Source organism: Rana temporaria, chromosome 1, assembly GCF_905171775.1.
Source record: "Rana temporaria chromosome 1, aRanTem1.1, whole genome shotgun sequence".
In the NCBI taxonomy this organism is placed as follows: Eukaryota; Metazoa; Chordata; class Amphibia; order Anura; family Ranidae; genus Rana; species Rana temporaria.
In genome coordinates, this window is record NC_053489.1 from 303,767,989 (window position 1) to 303,789,690 (window position 21,702).

The window sequence follows — 21,702 nt, forward strand, 5'->3', positions numbered from 1 at the left end:
AAAAAAAGTTAAAACTTCTGTTTTATTTCTGTATATTTCCCTTTAGTGTATAGAAGTTATAAAACTAGGTCATTATCTTTAAAGAGTAATTCCACTTTTGTGGGGGAAAAAAAATAGCAAATAAAGAAAAAATAATAGCGCATATAATTGCAACACTAATCATTCCTTTTCTTTCACCTTTCCTTTTAAAACTGCAGACAATGTAATTTTCTGAAAATACATTGCAATATGGCTACCCAGAAACATATAGGTAGATTCAAAGAGATGAGACTAACTTTAGGGCGGCCTAGCCTAGCCTGTTTAGGCTACACCGCCGTAAATTAACTAGGCTAGTAGTGATTCACAATCTACTTACCTGCTAATTTACGGCGGTGTAGCCTCAAACGAGCGGGCGTAAGGGCGCCTAATTCAAATTGGTTGGAGGGGGGCGTGTTGTATGGAAATGAGGCTTGACCTCAAGTTTTTTGACGTTTTTTGACACTGCGCATGCGCCGGGCGACTACATTTCCCAGTGCGCATTGCGGCTAAGTACGCCGTACGGGCCTAATGATTTCGACGTGGATGTAAACGACGTAACTCCCGATTCGCGGACGACTTGCGCAAACGACGTAAAAAATTCGAACCTCGCGGCGGGAACGGCGGCCATACTTTAACATTACTAGTCCACTAGAGCACAGCTCTAACTTTAGGCGGCCTATCCCTTACGGAAACAACGTAATTCGACGGCGTCTGCCTGGCGTACATTCGTGAATCGGTGTATCCCCTCATTTACATAATCTACGCCGGCCGCAATGGAAGCACCATCTATCAGCCATCAGAAACATTGCAAGCTAAGATAGAACGGCGCAAGCCGGCCTATCTTAGCTTTGTTTAAGCGTATCTCTGTTTGAGCATACGCTTAAACAAACGCCGGCGTAGATTCAGAGTTAGGTCGGCTTATCTACTGATAAGCCGGCCTAACTCTTTCTGAATCTACCTAAGAATTTCCTGCTTGTGTGATTGGCTCACCAATTTTCACAGAAATCAACCTAAGATACAAGCCAGATTTCAGGCATCCCTTGTAACAAAAATTTCAGTTTTTGAGAGATACTTTCAATAGGAACACATCTAAAGGGATGCAGGCCTAGCAGATTTCCTCATTAGTGCCCTGCAGCTGCACACCTGACAGTTAATTATGAAACCACTCCCATTAGACCCACTCAGAACAGAGGCACAGACAAACACACATGGATTTCTTCAGAATAACAAAAGGTAGGAATCTGCAACAAAGTTTGTTATAATCCTTGCAATGTACATAGATCACTCAGAGGGGAATATTTTTTTCGAAACAAAAGTTGAGTTATGCTTTAAATTCTGCATAAATAATATGATTAATCATATGCATAAATGTCATGAATAATAATATTCTCATACCTAATGCCTTTTGTCCTGGTTTCTTCATAATGCTCCCAGCTGCTGATTTCTTGGTTATATTGTAACGTATGTAATCATCACTTGAGTCCATATCGGAGGCACAGAGCATTGAGCCTTGTATGAGAACAGTCTGACCTTCTGCAAGCTCAATGACAGTGTTTGTAATTAGGAAAGGTGGGCTATCATCTTTAGGGAGTATGTTAATTGGGAACTTGTGTCTAATACTGTGGCGTCCATCAAAGATTCGGAAAGTGACAAAGTCTTTGGTTGTATCACTGTCATCATGATGATAGCAGACAACTCCAGCCTGAAGGTCTTTTACTGTGAACATAAATCCTTTGCCCCCTAAATTGCAAAAGTGACAGATAAGAGATTTATTGTGTGCAAAGTGAACAACATTGAATAAATATCGAATAAAACAAAATGGCCAATGGCTCCTGCTGCTGTGTCTCAGTCTATGAGGAGGGAGAGACCCAGGACAGTACTGGATTGAGATGGGGATCAGGTATTAGGGGATGGGGGGGAGCTGAAGATTTTTTATGTTCATGCGTAGAATTCATGAAGGTAAAAACCTTTAGAACCACTTAATTTTTGATTTTTTTTTTAAGTATATGAACACTTTGACATACAAAGTGGATTATTGCTTTCGAACAATTGGTTAATTAAAGTGAACACAGTTTCATCCTATTCAGCTAGCTAAGAGAACATTCACTCTGCAAGGTGAACAGTCTCTATTATTTTTATGAAACTACCCCAATGAAGTATATTTAAAGTTTACTTTCTGTTATACTAGTGACAGCTTTAGTATAATTACTAGTTACAGCTAAATTACATAATTCACTTGGCTTATATTCAGAATTTTAAATAGTATGTTGTCAATTTATAAAAACAATATTTTCTTTAGCGAAAATATTTCCCCCTCAGGCCCCATACACACGAGAGGATTTATCCGCGGATACGGTCCAGCGGACCGTATCCGCGGATAAATCCTCTCGAGGATTTCAGCAGATTTCTATGCGATGGCGTGTACACACCATCGCATTGAAATCCGCGCGGAAATCCTCTGGCGATGACGCGTCGCGCCGTCGCCGCGATTATGACGCGGCGACGGGCGCGACGCTGTCATATAAGGAATTCCACGCATGCGTCAAATCATTACGACGCGTGCGGGGAATCCCTTTGGACGGATGGATCCGGTGAGTCTGTACAGACGAGCGGATCCATCCGTTGGGATGGATTCCAGCAGATGGATTTGTTGAGCATGTCAGCAAATATCCATCTGCTGGAAATCCATCCCAGGGGAGATTTATCAGCGGATAAATATCCGACGGAGTGTACACACCATAGAATCTATCCGCAGAAACCCATTTGATGGGATTTATCTGCGGATAGATTCTATGGTGTGTATGGGGCCTCAGACGGACCGTTGCTGGCGTTGTGGCCTCCACTCAGGTACAATCCTCCATATTTTCTGGGAGTGTCCTACACTTGCCACTTTCTGGCAACCGGTGCTTAAACTCATTCATAAGCTCACTGACATTTCACTGCAGGATGACCCAGCGGCAGTCCTGCTCAACCTCACCCCATTGTCAAGGAAACTATACCATAAATCCCTTCTCAAGCATCTCCTTAATGCTGCACAGGCTTGCATCCCGCCTTTGTGGAAACAGCAGACTGCCCCAATGGTGGCCCAGTGATTCGCAAGAGTGAAAGACATAGGACAGATGGAGGAGTTGACAGTGGAGTTGCAGGATAAGTCTGAGGAACACAAGTCTAGATGGATGCACTGGGACATCTTCCGCTTCTCAGATGAGTTCCTCCAGTATACCTAGTTGAAATTACTTTTTGGTGGCTTCTGCTGCCTGACTGGTGCTGTGGGTGCGCCCCTCTGGTTGGTGACCCCTTCACTCCCCCCCTTTTATTTTTTCTCCCTTCCCTTTCTCTTTTTCCTTTCTCTCTTCTTCTGTTTCCCTTTTAACCTTTCCTTAATAAATAACTGAAAATTTGGTGTGTTCAGGATAGCACTTTTTACCCAATTTTAATCTTCCCTTTATGATGTGTTGGACCCCCCTGGCGATTAGGGGGTGTCCCCCCCGAGGTGGGCTAGCTCCGGGCCGGATATGCCTGGGGGGTTTCTCCCCGGGGGGTTGGGGATGTCTTGTATTTCTGTACTTTCTTTGTTGTTTTCTGTATCAATGCGGAGTATTGATAATACCTCGCAAGTTTGCATTAATCGTTCTGTGAAGTTACCGCTTTATTGTATCTGACACATCTTTAAATAAAGAATTAAAAATATATATATATATATTTTCATACATACAGTAGGTACAATATGCATCATATGTACGTAATCAATGATTTGAGAGTATATCATCAGAAATACTGAAATACCAAGTCTAAACCTATAGAAGATTTTAGAGGACATTACTACATCATATGAATAGTTTATACACAAGCTGCTGACTAATATAAGATCACACATCACTGCCTCCAGATTTGTAAATGTCCACTGCCATTTGTCAAAGTTCCATACCAATTTGTGTAACTTATTTGTGTAAAAGCTGAACCACATAAATGACAAGATTTTCTCTAATCTCTCAATTTTTCAGTTGAACGATTTGTTCCAGGGCTGTGGAAATTCAATTTATTCTGAATATTTAATAGTCAGAGGATTACAGGCTATCAACTTCAATCTGACATCTAGGTGGATTTACAAGTCTGCTATTTGCGGGTTTAGCAGAATTAAACAGGATGACTTCTAACCTCTCCAGTGATCAAGGGGCTTAAAACACATTGCAGCCCTGTACTTCAACTGAAAAGACAGCAAGAGTGTCATATTCTCAGCGTGGAATTTAGCAGATAATGAGTGACTTAGTAGAATTAAATATTTAACATTTTAGAAGAGAAGTACTTTGCAGTAGGGCCTCGTCACAGTCAAAGAGCAAAAGCAGGTGTGCACTAAGATAGGGTTACTTACTGCTGCTAGCTTCTAGCACACTTGTACATTCGAAGCCTGTAGGATATTGAGTTTATGGAGAATTTTATCACACAACTGAAGGCTAATAGTTTTCATATGATTAAACATTTTCAGCCTTTCTGTTTTGATTAGAGCTCTTTATCACCAAGAAGCAACACTATAAACTGGCCAGCAACAGAAAATGAAGTGCCTTCGAATTCTGACCACTAAGACATTTTTTCTTCTTTTTCTGTTCTAAGACATGCACAAAATTATATGTCAGATCTGGGAGAAAACATCAGAACTGGAACCATGTCTATGCATCCAGATAGGTGCACTTGTCCCTGTATACAGGCAGTCCCCGAGTTAAAGGGGTTGTAAAGGTTTGTTTTTTATTTTTCTAAACAGGTTCCTTTAAGCTAGTGCATTGTTGGTTCACTTACCTTTTCCTTCCATTTCCCTTCAAAATGTTTTTTTTCTTTGTCTGAATTTCTCACTTCCTGTTTCTCCTCAGTAAACTTCACACCACCATCCGAGTGGTGAAAAGTCAGTCAGAACAGCTTACTGAACACCTTACTGAGGAGGAACAGGAAGTGAGAAATTCAGACAAAGAAAAAAAAAATTTAGAAGGGAAATCGAAGGAAAAGGTAAGTGAACCAACAATGCACTAGCTTAAAGGAACATATTTAGAAAATTAAAATCAAACCTTTACAACCCCTTTAAGAAATACCCGAGTTATGAACGACTCCTACTTATGAACGGGCCTCAATGATGGCCACTTGTGCTCCATGCTGGTCCTGGATACCTCTGAGCAGCTATCTTGCAGCACCGGACACACCCCACACTGCAGTACCACATATACTGCATGGTCAGAAGAGCCCCAGATAACATAACTGCATGCCCAGAAGCGCCTGGAACATCCCTGCACAGGCTGAACTTACACTTAAAAATGCACTGTTCCGACTTAGGCCTTGTACACATGAGGAGACATGTCCGATGAAAACGGTCCACGGACCGTTTTCATCGGACATGTCTGCTGGGAGCTTTTGGTCTGATGTGTGTACACACCATCAGACCAAAATCCCCGCGGACAGAGAACGCGGTGACGTAGAAGACACTGACGTTCTCTAACACGGAAGTTCAATGCTTCCACGCATGCGTCGAATCAATTTGACACATGCGCGGGATTTCGGGCCGCTGGTCATACGTCATAACCAGCGGACATGTTCGATGAGTCGTACTAACCATCGGACGTGTCCGACAGACAGGTTTCCAGTGGACAAGGTTCTAAGCATGCTAAGAAACTTTTGTCCGCTGGAAACCTGTCCGCTAGGCCAGGAAACCTGTCGCTAGGCCGTACACACGGTCGGACATGTCCGCGGAAACTGGTCCGCGGACCAGTTTTACCGGACATGTTTGGTCGTGTGTACAGGGCCTTACACACAAATTCCACTTAAGAACAAACCTACAGTCCCTATTGTGTTCGTAACCCGGCAACTGCCTGTACTTGTCAAACTCAGATATGCGGGTGCTTTGGGCAGCCAATCCACTCGTATTCACTTGTATGGGCTGCCTTCAGATACGTGGCTTGAAAAAGTATTTATACCCCTTGAAATTTTCCACATTTTGTCATGTTGCAACCAAATTGTAAATGTATTTTATTGGGATTTTTTGTGATAGACCAACACAAAGTGGCACATAATTGTGAAGTGGAAGGAAAAGGATAAATGGTTTTCAACATTTGTTACTAATAAATATCCGAAAAGTGTAGCGTGCATTTGTATTCAGCCCCCTTTGAGTCAATAATTTGAAGAACCACCTTTTGCTGCAATTAGAGCTGCAAATCTTTTTGGGGATGTCTCTGCCAGCTTTGCACATCTAGAGAGTGAAATTTTTGCCCATTCTTCTTTGCAAAGTACCTCAAGCTCTGTCAGATTGGATAGAGAGCGTCTGTGAACAGCAATTTTCAAGTCCTGCCACAGATCCTCAATTGGATTTAGATCTGAAATTTGACTGGGCCATTCTAACACATGAATATGCTTTGATCTAAAACATTCCTTTGTAGCTCTGGCTGTATGTTTAGGGTTGTTGTCCTGCTGGAAGGTGAACCTCCTCCCCAGTCTCAAGTCTTTTGCAGACTCTAACAGGTTTTCTTTTAATATCGCCCTGTATTTGGCTCTATCCATCTTCCAATCAACTCTGACCAGCTTCCCTGCAATAGTAGTTAACAAGGCTCGTACTGAAATTTTACATGTATACTTGCTAATCATACTTTGTTTAACTGCTTGCCGACTGCCCACCGTCATATTACGGCGGCAAGTCGGCTCCCGCACACGCCCCCGCTTGCTCCCCCTACAGTTAGAACACACCCAGGGAACATACTTAACCCCTTCCCCGCCCCCTAGTGTTAACCCCTTCACTGCCAGTGGCATTTTTCTAGTAATCCAATGCATTTTTATAGCACCGATCGCTATAAAAATGCCAATGGTCCCAAAAATGTGTCAAAAGTGTCCGAAGTGTCCGCCATAATGTCGCAGTACCGAAAAAAAACACTGATCGCCGCCATTACTAGTAAAAAAATATATTAATAAAAATGCCATAAAAATACCCCCTATTTTGTAAATGCTATAACATTTGCACAAACCAATCAATAAACGCTTATTGCAATTTTTTTTACGAAAATGCACTGGACTGCATCAAAAACGCTTCAAAAACACAGCAAAAACGCACTGAAACGCATCAAAAAACACATAAAAAATGCGCATGCAGAAAAGCTTTTGGAGCACATATGGACTGCATTTCTATGATGTGAACTGACCCTGATGACATAATACCACTTTTATATCAATAAAGGCTTGCAATACATTCTGCAAAATGTTTAAATGCTGGGCTTAAAAGGCTGTAAAGATTAGACCAGGGGTCTCAAACTCAAATTACCTGAGGGCCACAAGACAAGTTTTCATATGCCATGGGGGGCCGCATGCAAACTTTCAAACTTCAAAAACAACAGTACTGGTGTCAGCGAACACATTATTAATCCCCATCACTGGTGTCAGCGAGCGCATTATTACCACCAGCACTGGTGTAAGTCAGGGTTTGACAAATTTGCTTGGAATCTAGGAGCCAGCTAAAAAAGTTAGGAGCCAGAAAACGCACCCCGTCCCGACGAGATTGCGCGCAGAAGCGAACACATACGCGAGCAGCGCCCGCATATGTAAACGGTGTTCAAACCACACATGTGAGGTATCACCGCGATTGGTAGAGCGAGAGCAATAATTCTAGCACTAGACCTCCTCTGTAACTTAAAACATGCAACCTGTAGATTTTTTTAAACGTCGCCTATGAAGATTTTAAAAGGTAAAAAAGTTTGTCGGCATTCCACAAGCGGACGCAATTTTGAAGCGTGACATGTTGGGTATGAATTTACTCGGCGTAACATTATCTTTCATAATATTAAAAAAAATGGGGATAACTTTACTGTTGTCTTATTTTTTTATTTAAAAAAGTGTAATTTTTTCCCAAAAAAGTGTGCTTGTAAGACCGCTGCGCAAATACGGCGTAACAGAAAGTATTGCAACGATCGCCATTTGATTCTCTAGGGTGTTGGGATAAAAAATATATATAATGTTTGGGGGTTCTAATTAGAGGGAAGAAGATGGCAGTGAAAATAGTGTAAAATTACATTAGAATTGCTGTTTAACTTGTAATGCTTAACTTGTAATACCAACGGCCACCACCAGATGGCGCCAGCTCACATCTGGTGGTAATAACTTGTAATACCAATGGCTCACCACCAGATGGCGCCAGCTCACAATTTTTTTTTTTTCCTCTTTGCTCCCCCCACTTCCGCCCTGCCTGCGGGCCATTTATAACTGGTCCGCGGGCCAGTACTTTGAGACCACTGGATTAGACCCTTAACCCTTTAATTTATTGTTTGTTGAAAATTAACTTTTAAGGGGTAAATAATGCAGCAGTGGGAACTTGACTGGGTCCCAAAGAGTCAACAATTCATCAATTAACAATTAGCAATTAGCAATTCACTTACACATTTTCTTTTAAACTTATTTATTTGATGAGCTTATTATTAAGTGTATCCAAATCAGCACTTGGACTTTGAACAATGTTCCTCAGACTAGTAAAGATATATTTTCTTTTAAAGGTGAATATGTACTGTATATTATACAGTAGTGTAATTTACATATTTCAGATGCAAAGCAAAAACCTACTTACCTCTTACAGTAATGCGTCCATGCTCTAGGCCATCTACAATGATCAGGCGGACAGCATTGATATTATCATTATCAACCACTTGAAGTTGTTTCCATGTGATTGGTCGAGATTGACCTTCCAAGAGATCAAGACCTAAATAAAGTAGATGAACAAAACAGTCAATCACATTTCATACAGTTCTACCCTACATTTTGATTGGGCAGGACATTGAATGCAATACAAAGATAAGAGTGCCACTCAAAGAGCCAATATTTTCACTCCTGTGATTCCACACATGCTGATGTGTACAGAGTCAAAGGGGCCCATCTCCCAAATGAATAGACAGCAATCAGATAATAGGAGTGAACACCAAAACTGCCCGATTCTAAGACTGTAAACAGGCTTCAGTTTTTCCTCCTCCCAGACCACACCCCTCTAATGACACTCCTGGGCTTATTTGCAGAGGTGGGAGTGGAGGTATGCCTCTTGGTTATAGAATCATCAACCCAGTAAACACAAGGTAAATTAAATTCAGCTGGAAAGACTGAAACAATATTACTTAACATAAAGCACTGCTTTTTTGTTCACATACACATGTCATTCCAGTATTATAAGAATGGTTGTTGTGAAAAGTTTATTGTGAAAAATGTATTACAATGGGACATGTTATACATGGTAAAATACCCCAAAAATAAATATTAGATATATTAAAACAAAAAATCCATAACCAGCTGAGAAAAATAAAAACAAGAAGAAAACCAGAAATAAAACTGCTTAATGGAACCTAATGACCATTGAAAGATAAACTTTATTAGTGTAGCGCTACCCCCTAAAGAGCTGCTAATTTTACTGGTTATTTACCTGAAAGTACAGAGGCTGCCCGTCCACCACAGCAAGAGTCCATGTACACAGGTTCTATTAAACAGTCTAGGGGATGTCGTTTTAACGTTTATTGCTTCCAGAACTACAGAGGGCAGTGAGATGAACTTATCATGGGATACTTCAAAACACTCATGCCCCGTACACACGATCGGAATTTCCGATGGAAAAAGTCAGATGGACTTTTTCCATGGGATTTTCTGATCGTGTGTAGCCCCATCAGAGTTTTTTCATCGGAAATTCTGATGAATTCCATCGGAGTTTAGATATAGAACATGTTCTATTTTTTCCGATGGAATTCCGTCAGAATTCCGATTTGATTTGGCCGGGCAAAAGCCTGATCGTGTGTATGTGGCATTAGAAGGCGTGTTTAGAGGACAGTCTTTCCTAACAGTAGTGGTGTTGGTTGAGAACAGTTCATGGCTCTGCAGTTGAAGACCAGAGGGTAGTGTTGGGTCTCTGGTTACCCTGCACCAATACACAATTGTTTGTACCCAGTGCAACGTTTAGTACACAGTCTTATGGATTAATCCAAAGTCCTTATAGTCACACGTCACAATTCCTTCAAATCTTAGCAAACAAGAGAGGCTTAGCCAAAAATTTCTAAAAGAGAATTCTACCATCACGATCATTAAGACAGATAAGGAGGAGCCATAGTCATCATAACAACTCATGACTATTTAGACAAAGCCCTCACACAACTCTCTGAAACTGAAACATATGGTTGATTATATTCAGACCCCATTTTGAAGTCCAAAGGAATTTTGAAACACAGTATAAAAGAGGCTGGTTTAGGAGTTGTAACTGATTGGGAAGCTGAGAAACTTATACCAACTCATCCAGTTGTCCCAATTTTCAACCACCTTCCCAAAGTTCATAAGTCAACAGTCTCTATTCAAGGCAGACCTATAGTTGCCAGTATAGACTGTCTAGGAGAGCCTTTAGGTGACCTTATTGACACTTCGCTACAACTTCTAAGTGACATGAAACAAACTATATGGAAGCTTGATGGGGTTTACATGGAATAGTAGCTATAAATGGCTTACCTGTGGTGTAAGATCTTTATATTCCTGGATACCCCATGATCTAGGCTTACAAGCATTTCAATATTATATGGATCTTTATACAGAGTTATCTAGCAATCTTAAATGGTTCATTTTGGAAGGCGTGTCCTTTTTACTTGAACACAATTATTTTTTGTTTGACAACAAATAATGCATACAGAAACAAGGGGCCTCAATGGGATAAAAATGTGCTCCCATACATGCCACTTCGCAATCTGTATACAGAATTAACAACCCCTATAGAGATCAAATAGTTTTTTTCTATTGTTATATTGATGACCTTTATTTTTGCTGTCAATAAGGGATTACCTATTGATGGATTTTTTTTATCTAAACAATTACTCTCTCAATTTAAGCTTCAAGGGAGAAAAACATGTATCTAAAATAAATTATTTGAATCTTACGCTAGCGGGCTCAAATTATAATCATGCTGTTATGATATGTTCCTATAGGTAACCTACTTCCAAAAAAATGTTACGCTGAAAAGAAAGTATCTCGAACGCCACACATCAACATGCCCAACAATCACTTCAAATCTAGAATCTTTAGAATAAAATCAGCTTTAGCCCAGCTCCATCCAGGCCATGCCCCCAACACACAGGGCTTAATCATGAACCTCCATGATTAACCCCTGGGGGTGGGGTGAAACACATCAGGAGCATGGCATGGATGGAGCTGTGCTGAGGCTGCTTTCATTCAAGTGACTGTTGAGGCATGTTGTGCTGAGCTTGGGATACTTTCTCTGCTGGATTTAGCATCTAGAGCCGGGACAAGCTCTTCCCAGCCAGCACCCACAGTGCGAGCCTCCAAATTGGGACAAGGGAGGCTGGAGCTGCACCTCTAGTTTTCTAAACTGGGCTCCAACAGTTCTTTATTAAATGTGGCAAGCTGTTATCCTCACATTTTGAGAGCCATTTCTAAAGGTCAGTTTACCAGAGTAAGAAAAAATTGTTCCACCCTGAAGGAGTTTGACGTGGTAGTCTAATGGAATCACGTTTTCTGAACACTGTTACAGAAAATCGAAAGTGAGGAGGGCATATATAAAATGAAAGGATACCTAAAAGGAAACTCTTTTGATTAACTCTTTTGATTGCGCATCGCTGGATACAGAGGGACCTCAGGTAAGTATTAGGGGGGCCGAGGAGGGTTGCTAAACACAGAAGGTTTTTTATCTTAATGCATAGAATGCATTAGAATAAAAAAAACTTCAGCCTTTGCAATCACTTTAAATACATAATTTTTTCAAAGAGATTTAGCTCACAATTTCTGGATATCAGACAAAATGTCCCCAAGGGACCCTGATTATAACACCTTGTCTAGGGGCGCTAAATTCATTGCTAGAAGAGCTTGTACCCTAGAAAATATGCTTTCACCAAGTTTACTTTCATCTGAAAAATGCACGCTACCACAGAAGTTTGCAAATGTGGTGCCGCCAGGTGTTCAGGTTGCAGCTATCTGGAGGATTCCTATTCTGTAACCTCATGTTCAAATGACAGTTCATTTCAGATCAGACAATTGCCAGACCAGATATATAGTCTATGTTATAACTGGTACTTTGTGTAGCATGCAAACTGTGTGACGCCTGTGCGATAGAATTTTTGATTGTTTATCAAATATTAATACCCACAAAAACACTAATGTCGCTAAGCATTTCACACAACATCACGCTTTAGACTTATGATCTTTTAAGGTTCAAGTTGTGCCTGCTGTACTATGTACATGTATTGCCGCGTACACACGACCATTTTTCTTGTCATGCAAAAAAACAACGTTTTTCTCAACGTGATTCGTCGTGATTCCTCTCAAGCCTGCCTTGCATAAACACGTTCATGAAAAAAAACGCTCAAGAAAAGCGCGGTGACGTACAACACGTACGACGACACTATAAAGGGGAAGTTCCATTCGAATGGCGCCACCCTTTGGGACGCTTTTGCTAATTTATGAGCATGCACGTTTTTTTCCCTCGGAAAAGCATACACACGAGCGGTTTTCGCAAAGAGAAAAAGAACGACGGGAAAAACTATGAGAAAAAATAGAGCAGGTTCTAATTCGTTTGCGGCCAGTTTTCTCGTCAAGAAAACTGCTATGGAGCCTTCACACGACTGTTTTTCATGACCAATCTAAAAAATGGCAGTTTTCTCATCATGAAAAACGGTCGTGTGTACGCGGCATATGATAAATTGTCCTGTTCTCTTTGTATTGCTTCCTTTATGTCAACTCATTGTTGTTCCTAGAGGACCCCTTGCTTTCCTATTAAAAATTGACCACACTAAGCAGGAGAATACACTGTGGTCAGTTCTCTAGCTGTGCTGGGAACTCAGCCTGCTGCCCTCCAATGATCAGACTTGTCCTGACACGCCCGCACAATTTTGCACCCATCTACGTGAATCTGGGCCATTGTTTTTTGTTTGTGTTGCATTGCAATTCGTTTTACACAATCATTCTTATAATACTGGCATGGTATATGTGTGTGAACTTAAAATCAGTGCCTTATATTAAAGTTTTACTAAACCCAAGACCCTGCGTTCACTATATATGGTCTCCCACAGTACACAGAACATGGAAATGCAATTAATTTAGTAAATATAAACTGTTAAATACCTTTTCTTATCAGTAGTATATAGCAGTCTTGTGACTTCTATCAGTGTCTGGTTACAGCTTGTAGGAGGAGTTTTCATTGTGTATTGACTGTCCTATCAGGATGCAGGACCCCTAATCCTCTATCTGGACAGTGCTGATTGGCCCTGTGCTGATCACATGCACACCCCCAAGAAAAAAAACACACACAAAACTGAACATGTGTAGTCTGTCCCCTGCCTCTGTTTTATCAGGAAATATATTGGGGACATTGGAAAGAGGCGAGGATCAGAGGAGACAGGATCAAACAGCCTTTTTACACAATGCAGAGGATTAACTCCTAGGGTTCCACAGTGAGTATAACAATCATACGTTACTGTATATATAGAATGATTTTTCTGTTATGGGGTTAGAAACACCTTAAGTAAAGCTGGTCCTGTCTTTCCAGTTGTGTTTATTTTATCTTGTGTTTTTTTTTTTGTAAATTAAATCACCCAAAGGTTAAAGTGTGCATTAAAAACAAAGATTGCTGATTCTTCTTCAAATCTGAGCACAATGGAATCCACAAATGACCATTTGTAATTATTGCACAGGCAGGCAGACCACTGGGTGCAGAAAATTAAGCTAAAACTAGGGAAATAACCTCTGGACTGGGCCACTTATTTTGAAAATAATATGTATTTGACCTATTTCTATAAATTGTTTATATTACTAATATAATAAAACCATAATATTTATAATTTTTAGTTATTAATATAACTTCTAAGAGCCGGTTCACACATTCAATGCAATGGAACCATTCTAATAGGAGCGACGCAAGTCGCTCCGACTTAGAAAATGGTTCCTGCACGACTTTAGGGGCGGTTAGGGGCAAACTGCATTGACTTCTATACAGAAGTCGTTTTGCTGTTCGCCTCTGAAGTCGTCCTCAGGACGACTTGCAGAGTCGCCCCCAAAGTCGTGCCGCGGGAATGTGAACCGGCTCTTATTAACACTTGTTTGTATTACTTGTGTTGCTCAAATATAATATTTTACAAAAAGTTCTGTTTAATCCCCTAAAAATACTGAGCACGTGAATTACAGTATAATACATTATGGAAAAAGTTTAAGCTAATAGCAGTTCAGAAACATTTTAACAAATTTAACACACTCCCAAATATTATGTGGACATTAGTTGACAGAATTATATAAATTCCTCAGGCTTATTAAAGTGAATGTAAATCCCCTACATCCCCACTTTTTTTATTAGCTTTGAATAAAGTAGGGAAGGGATAGATCCTATCGCTAACTTTTTATTTTAATATACACTGCTCAAAAATTAAAGGAACACTTTTAAATCAGAACTCCTGGGATATTGATCTGGTCAGTTAAGTAGCAGAGGGGGAGGGGTGTATACAGAGGGGGTTGTTAATCAGTTTCAGCTGCTTTGCCGATAATTGAAATGAACAACAGGTGCACTAGATGGGCAACAATGAGACGACCTCCAAAACAGGAATGGTTTTTCAGGTGGAGGTGTCTGACATTTTTTTTCCCTACTCATCTTTTCTGACAGTTTTTCACTAGTTGTGCATTTGGCTAGGGTCAATGTCACTACTGGTAGCAAGAGGCGATACTTGGACCCTATAAAGGTTGCACAGGCAGTCCAACTCCTCCAGGATGACACATCAATACGTGTCATTGCCAGAAAGTTTGCCGTGTCTCCCAGCACAGTCTCAAGAGCATGGAGGAGATTCCAGGAGACAGGCAGTTACTCTAGGAGAGCTGGACAGAGCCGTAGAAGGTCCTTAACCCATCAGCAGGACCTTTTTGCAACGAGGAACAGGATGAGCACTGCCAGAACCCTACAAAATGACCTCCAGCAGGCCACTGGTGTGAATGTCTCTGACCAAACAATCAGAAACAGACTTCATGGGGGTGGCCTGAGGTCCCGACGTCCTCTAGTGTGCTCTGTGTTTACTGCCGGACACTGTGGAGCTCGATTGGCATTTTCCATTGAACACCAGAATTGGCAGGTCCGTCACTGGTGCCCAATGCTTTTCACAGGTGAGAGTAAGTTCACCCTGAGCATATGTGACAGACGTGAAAGGGTCTGGAGAAGCCACAGAGAACTTTATGCTGCCTGTAACATCATTCAGCATGACCGGTTTGGTGGTGGGTCAGTGATGGTCTGGGGAAGCATATCCATGGAGGGATGCACAGACCTCTACAGGCTACACAATGGCACCCTGACTGCCATTAGGTATCGGGATGAAATCCTTGGACCCATTGTCAGACCCTACACTGGTGCAGTGGGTCCTTGGTTCCTCCTGGTGCACGACAACGCTGGCCTCATGTGGCGAGAGCATGCAGCCAGTTCCTGGAGGATAAAGAAATTGATACCATTGAATGGCCCCCACGCTCACCTGACCTAAATCCAAAAGAACACCTCTGGGACATTATGTTTCGGTCCACCAGGTTGTACCTCAGTCTGTTCAGGAGCTCAGTGATGCTCTGGTCCAAATCAGGGAGGAAATACCCCAGGACACAATCCATCGTCTCATCAGCAGCATGCCCTGATGTTGTCAGGCATGCATACAAGCACTTGGGGGCCATACAAACTACTGAGGACCTTTTTGAGTTGTTGCAATGAAATTTCAGCTAAATGGATGAGCTTGCTGCATAATTTTTTCACTTTGATTTTCGGGGTGTCTTTGAATTCAGCCCTCTGTAGGTGGATAATTTTCATTTTCATCAAAAGATGTGCCATTCTTTCATTCCTAACACATTACCCAGTCCATATCAGTATAGATATCCAGCATGAGATTTTTTCCCGTTAAGATCTGATATGTTTTCAAAGTGTTCCTTAAATTTTTTTGGGCAGTGTATATAGCTCAAGTAGAAATTCCTGCCTGCAAAGCCCAAAAATTAGTCAGCAGAAAAATGAGAAAAGAAAAGCCACCCTGTCATCAGAATAGTAGTTCAAGAGCGTAACAATATATGAAGCGTCAGGTGTTCCTCAAAAGACTGCTTAAATCATACAAAAAAAGAGGGGGGGGGGGCTTAACTGTTCATACACTACAAAATTACAAAATTACTAATAGTAGCAAAAACCTGATACAAATGGCTGTACCCTTATACCCTACAGCAACATAAAACCCTCAGATTAAAATATGATACATCATGGGGTGGGATATGGGTATATGGTGGTTCATAGGAGAGTATATCCACTCTCTTCTTACTACCTGCTTTGTTCCCAGGAAAGGATGTGAAGGGAAATTTCCCCATTGAACAAGACAGCAAAAAAGATGGGGTCTTACATTTAATTATTATTATGATCTGATACAAGTTTAATTTAGCCCTCTATAATAGTCTTGTGTTAAAACATTTCATGTTCTATACAGAGAAAATCAGTCTCACCCATATTCCAGGATACTCGAGGGGCATTTGTTTCAGCAGTTCTAACTGATATATGAACCGTGATAGGCAAACTCCTTTCAAAAAAGAAATCATGAACTTCAACCTCCACCTACAGAAGGATAATTTCATAGGTTTAATTAGCAGGTTTTACAAGATGATAAAGGTTATAACAAATATTATTGGTTAAACTGCAATCAATGCATTAGCATAAATCATAGGTGGAGAACATATATGTACAATTAGGAAATAGTTGATAAAGTAACTTTTGACTACCCTACACTGTCACTTTTTCTTACACTAAATATCTGTACAAGGGGATCCAGATGAAAATGTAGGGAAGCACACGTGTTGCCAATGGGGCATGGCTAAATATATTCTATTTTTCATTTTTTCAGGTACAGCAATGACAGGGCTAAAACATATTATGTTATACTGGAGCACCAACATCAGATAACAACAGCATATTTATCCTTAGTCAAAAATATGTTTGTTATGTTTAAGCCAAATATTCCAAATGCTGAATTAAATATGTGAAGCCTTTTAGTCACTATAGGGTGTTTATACCTTGCACCATCTGATGAAAACATCTATGAGTGAAACATGTGAGAATGCAAACATTGTAGGCTTAATTATTTTTGTCCATCCAACCCTGAAATTTACCCAAAACTGCCACATAGTACATCCCTGACAAAGGCAAAATAGCCGGATTTTCCTCTACTGCGGTTAATTTCTTCCCACCAGCTGCACACATATATTTCACAGCATAGAGGTAAGCTTTATGACTTGCTGTCACATATATGCATATGATCACACAGTAAAGAAAGGGTGCTGGTGGAGGATGGGGAGCCAATCACAGTGATCACTGTGGGAGCCCATTTTTCCAGCGCCCAGCATTAGGGTCACAATAAAGAGATGGATCCCACTGGCAGAAAGTGGTTAAAGGGGTTGTAAAGGTAAAAAAAAAAATCCTAAATAGCTTCCTTTACCTTGGTGCAGTCCTCCTTCACTTACCTCATCTTTCGATTTTCCTTTAAATGTCCTTATTTCTTTTGAGAAATACTCACTTCCTGTTCTTCTGTCTGTAACTCCACACAGTAATGCAAGGCTTTCTCCCTGGTGTGGAGTGTCGTGCTTGCCCCCTCCCTTGGACTACAGGAGAGTCAGGACGCTCTCTACGTTGCAGATAGAGAAAGGAGCTGTGTGTTAGTGGGCGTCCTGAGGGGTAGAGCACAACACTCCACACCAGGAAGAAAGCCTTGCATTACTGTGTGTAGTTACAGACAGAAGAACAGGAAGTGAGTATTTCTCAGAAGAAATAAGGACATTTAAAAGCAAAATGGAAGGATGAGGTAAGTGAAGGAGGACTGCACTAAGGTAAAGGAAGCTATTTAGGAGAAACATTTTTTACCTTTACAAACCCTTTAAGGAATAGCAACTAGGATTTTGGATAGTAAACAAGAAGTAACAGACTGATTAGCTCATCTCTTTGTCACTTTTCGCACATGAGCACTGCAGCACAAGTGACTGGCTACTTGTGCTGCTTTGCTGCTCCCAGTCTATGAATGTGTGCCTTTTATATCTGATTGGTATAAAGGAGTTCTGCCTTTGTTTAGAGACAACAAAATATTTCCACAGCTTATCAGTCGTTTCTTACCTCCAGAGTTCTTCTTTCGGTGTGACTACTGTTAGGTGGCTGATATGCTATAAGCATATCATTGAGATCCTGCCATGTAAAGGAGGTAATAGGTTTGGTATGGTCATTAAGATGGGTAATGTATCCTTCTCGTGGAGGATCTGTGACGTTGAAGACCAGTAAAGGTTTTGGGGTTTCTCCATCCTCTGCATCAAGTGTTGCTGTAGTCAGGGGAGTAAGGATAAACTGATCCACTTCCAAAATATACATTGACATGAAGGCAGCTTTGGGGATCTGGTTGGGAACTGCATTTTGGATGTGAACAGGAATCCAGGCATGCTCTGACTGCAAGAAAAATATTTCAGTTAAATGTCATAAAATTCATGAGAAGATCCCTAATGCGCAGAAACCTACCCCATATAAAACTCCATGTCCACAAGTACAATCATTTAACCCCACCACTAAATACAAGTTTGCTAAACTTTTTTCTAACATCCACCAAACCACCTGTCCCTTGGACCCTGTTACCTCGCATATGCTGCAGTCACACTCTGGCTTTATCCCTCACTCTCTTACTCTCATATTCAATCTCTTCTGGCATCTTCCACAACTTTTTAAAACATGCACTAGTCTACAACCAACTGAGTGGCCACCTCACTGAGGCCCCGTACACACGTCCGAGGAACTCGACGGGCAAAACACATCGTTTTACTCATCGAGTTCCTTGTGAAGCCACCGAGGATCTCGGCGAGCCGAAATTTCCCATTGAACAACGAGGAAATAGAGAACATGTTCTCTATTTCCTCGCCGAGATCCTCGTCGGCTTCCTCGGCCAAAAGTGTACAGACAACCGAGTTTCTCGGCAGAATCCAGCTCCGATCGAGTTTCTGGCTGAATTCTGCCGAGAAACTCGGTCGTGTGTACGGGGCCTCAGACTGACCTTCCTGATCCCCTTCAGTCTGGATTTAGCCTTTAACACTCCACAGAAACTACTCTTCTAAAACTCACAAACGTTCTGCCAATGGACACTATTCTGTACTCCTGGATCTCTCTGCTGCCTTTTGACACAGTAAACTACCCCCCTCCTCAAAACTCTTCACTATTTTGGGCTCCTGTACTCTTTGCTGTTTCTCCTCCTACTTATCCAATCGCACCTTCAGCGTTGCATACAATTTCACTTGCTCCTCTCCTTTTCCTTTCTCTGTCAGGGTCACCCAAGGTTCTGTTCTTGGACCTCTCCTATTCTCAATCTACACCTACTCTTTATGCTGATGACACCCAAATTTATCTCGCTACCCCTCAAATCACTTCTTCAGTCCCCTCACGTATCACTAATTTACCAACAGACATATCAGCCTGGATTTCACACCACTTCCTCAAACTCAATCTATCCAAAATTGAGCTCACAATATTTCCAATATGTGCCTCTTCCCCTGATTTCTCTGTCAAGATTGATGTCACAATTATCAACCTGTCCCCCAAGGTTCTAAATGGAATCCTGAACTATCGTGTGGTGCACTGTTTACATATGCACACGGGAGATGGGACAATTTATTTTTACATTTATGTACTTTATTAAAAAAAAAAAACCATTGTTCCTTTGTTTCTTTTTTTATTTCAATTGTATTGCTATCACAAAGAATGAACAAAATCTCTTGTGAATATCTGGGTGGAGAAAGGTACCCTTTACTAAAAGATCTGAGGTCTTTTAGACCCCTCATCTCTCTTATGCCCTCAAAATCAGTTGATCAAAATGAGATCAGTTTGATCGGGTGTTTTACTAACTGGCAATGGCTAGTAAACAACCAGCTGAAACTAAAAGTGATAAAAATCCTCATTGCTTTTGGTTTCTTATGTCACAGAGTAGGAGGAACGGAACTTCCTCCCATTCCTCAGTATCCTTTCGATGCGAAAGGTCATATCGGTGGAACAGAAGAGCCCAAGAAAGGCAGCAGGAAGGCCCTTCCGTGCCCTGTAAAAGCCATTGGGTGGCTGTAGTGCCATCCAGATTACTTTTATAGAAAAGCCTACTTTAAAAAAATGATATCATGATAAGAATGATATCATCCTGGTATAACCACTTTCACCTGAGGACCTAGGGTACATCCTAAGGGCTGTAGGTGGTTAATTGGTTGATGGTGTCATCTGCTTTGGTTTGCCCCAGTTATCTTTGTTGAGATTTTTGTAAATCAGCCTTACACTTTGAATACATATTACCAACTTACGTAATCCTACTCAGGGCATCCTTTTTTCAAGGCACTAAGGGCCAGATTCACAACCAGCGGGCGCAACTTAACTTTTCCGATTTAAGTTACACCGCCGCAAATTTTCTGCCTAAGTGCCCGATCCACAAAGCACTTACCTGGAAATTTGCAGCGGTGTAACTTAAATCCGTCCGGCGCAAGGCAGGCCCAATCAAATGGGGCGAGTCCCATTTAAATTAGGCGCGCTCCCGCGCCGGACGTACTGCGCATGCTCCGTCGGGTAAATTACCCGACGTGCATTGCGCTAACTGACGTTGCACCGACGTCATTTGCTTAGACGTTAACATAAATGGCATCCAGCACCATTCACGGACGTCTTACGCAAACGACGTTGATGTTTAAATTTCGACGCGGGAACGACGGCCATACTTACCATGGCTTAAGAGAACTAGGGCTCAGCCCTAGTGTTACGTGGCGTAACTCGACGGAAACTACGTAGATTTAGATCGACGGGCCGTTCGGGGACGTTCGGGGATGGCCGTAAGTCTTCATTTGCATATTCTACGCCAGCCGCAATGGCCTCGCCACCTAGCGGCCGGCCTAGAATTGCATCCTTAAGATCCGACAGTGTAATTCAATTACACCTGTCGGATCTTAGGGCTAGCTATGCGTAACTGATTCTATGAATCAGTCGCATAGTTAGAAACAGAGATACGACGGCGTATCAGTAGATACGCCGTCGTATCTCGTTTGTGAATCTGGCCCTAAAATCCTATATATTATTCTACAGTATGTTGTTATGTGCTTCACAAAAAAAAGGATTTCATTGTCATCAAATACACATATTTCTCTATATTATAACAAATATTTAGTAAAGCACCATCTGGATGAATAGATTACTGACAGATGTAAAGCAATACTAGAAAACAAATAAACAACCATAATATGATAAATACTTTAGCTACAATGTTTCAAACACTTTAATATCATTTAAACAATATGCTTTATTTCCCAAATCTGTTCATACATGTTCATGCATTACCGTAATAAATCTTACCTAATACAGACCAAAGTAATCATTTGGTGGGAGAGTCAACCACGTTTCTGGGCTAAATTTATTCATCTATATAATGAGGTTTACCAAGAAAATATAGTAAACTCTCCTAACGTGACATTCATTTTCATGAGCCCACAAACTCTATTTGCATCCAAAAAGTCTATTTAAAAAAATGTTCATTTTTGCTGCTCGTCAGGCAATACATAGGTAATGGAATTCATCCTAGGTCTCTAATCTAGTCAAATGGCTGGATTTACTTCATGATATAATAATACTTTTGGAATGACTAGTGTCCACTGACTGATAAACCACAG

At 41.1% G+C, this 21,702-nt stretch overlaps 1 protein-coding gene across 1 annotated transcript in view; it reads right to left on the reverse strand.

Annotated features, from left to right (window-relative positions):
• FREM1 (FRAS1 related extracellular matrix 1) overlaps positions 1-21,702 on the reverse strand; it is a 213,905-nt gene that overhangs the window by 143,141 nt on the left and 49,062 nt on the right. Inside the window, exons 6-9 of the mRNA XM_040358513.1 lie at positions 18,149-18,472; positions 16,495-16,603; positions 8,600-8,731; positions 1,414-1,758 (exon numbers count right to left, since the gene is read on the reverse strand). Of these exons, the coding sequence (XP_040214447.1) occupies positions 1,414-1,758; positions 8,600-8,731; positions 16,495-16,603; positions 18,149-18,472 (910 nt within the window). The remainder of the gene's footprint in view (positions 1-1,413; positions 1,759-8,599; positions 8,732-16,494; positions 16,604-18,148; positions 18,473-21,702) is intronic.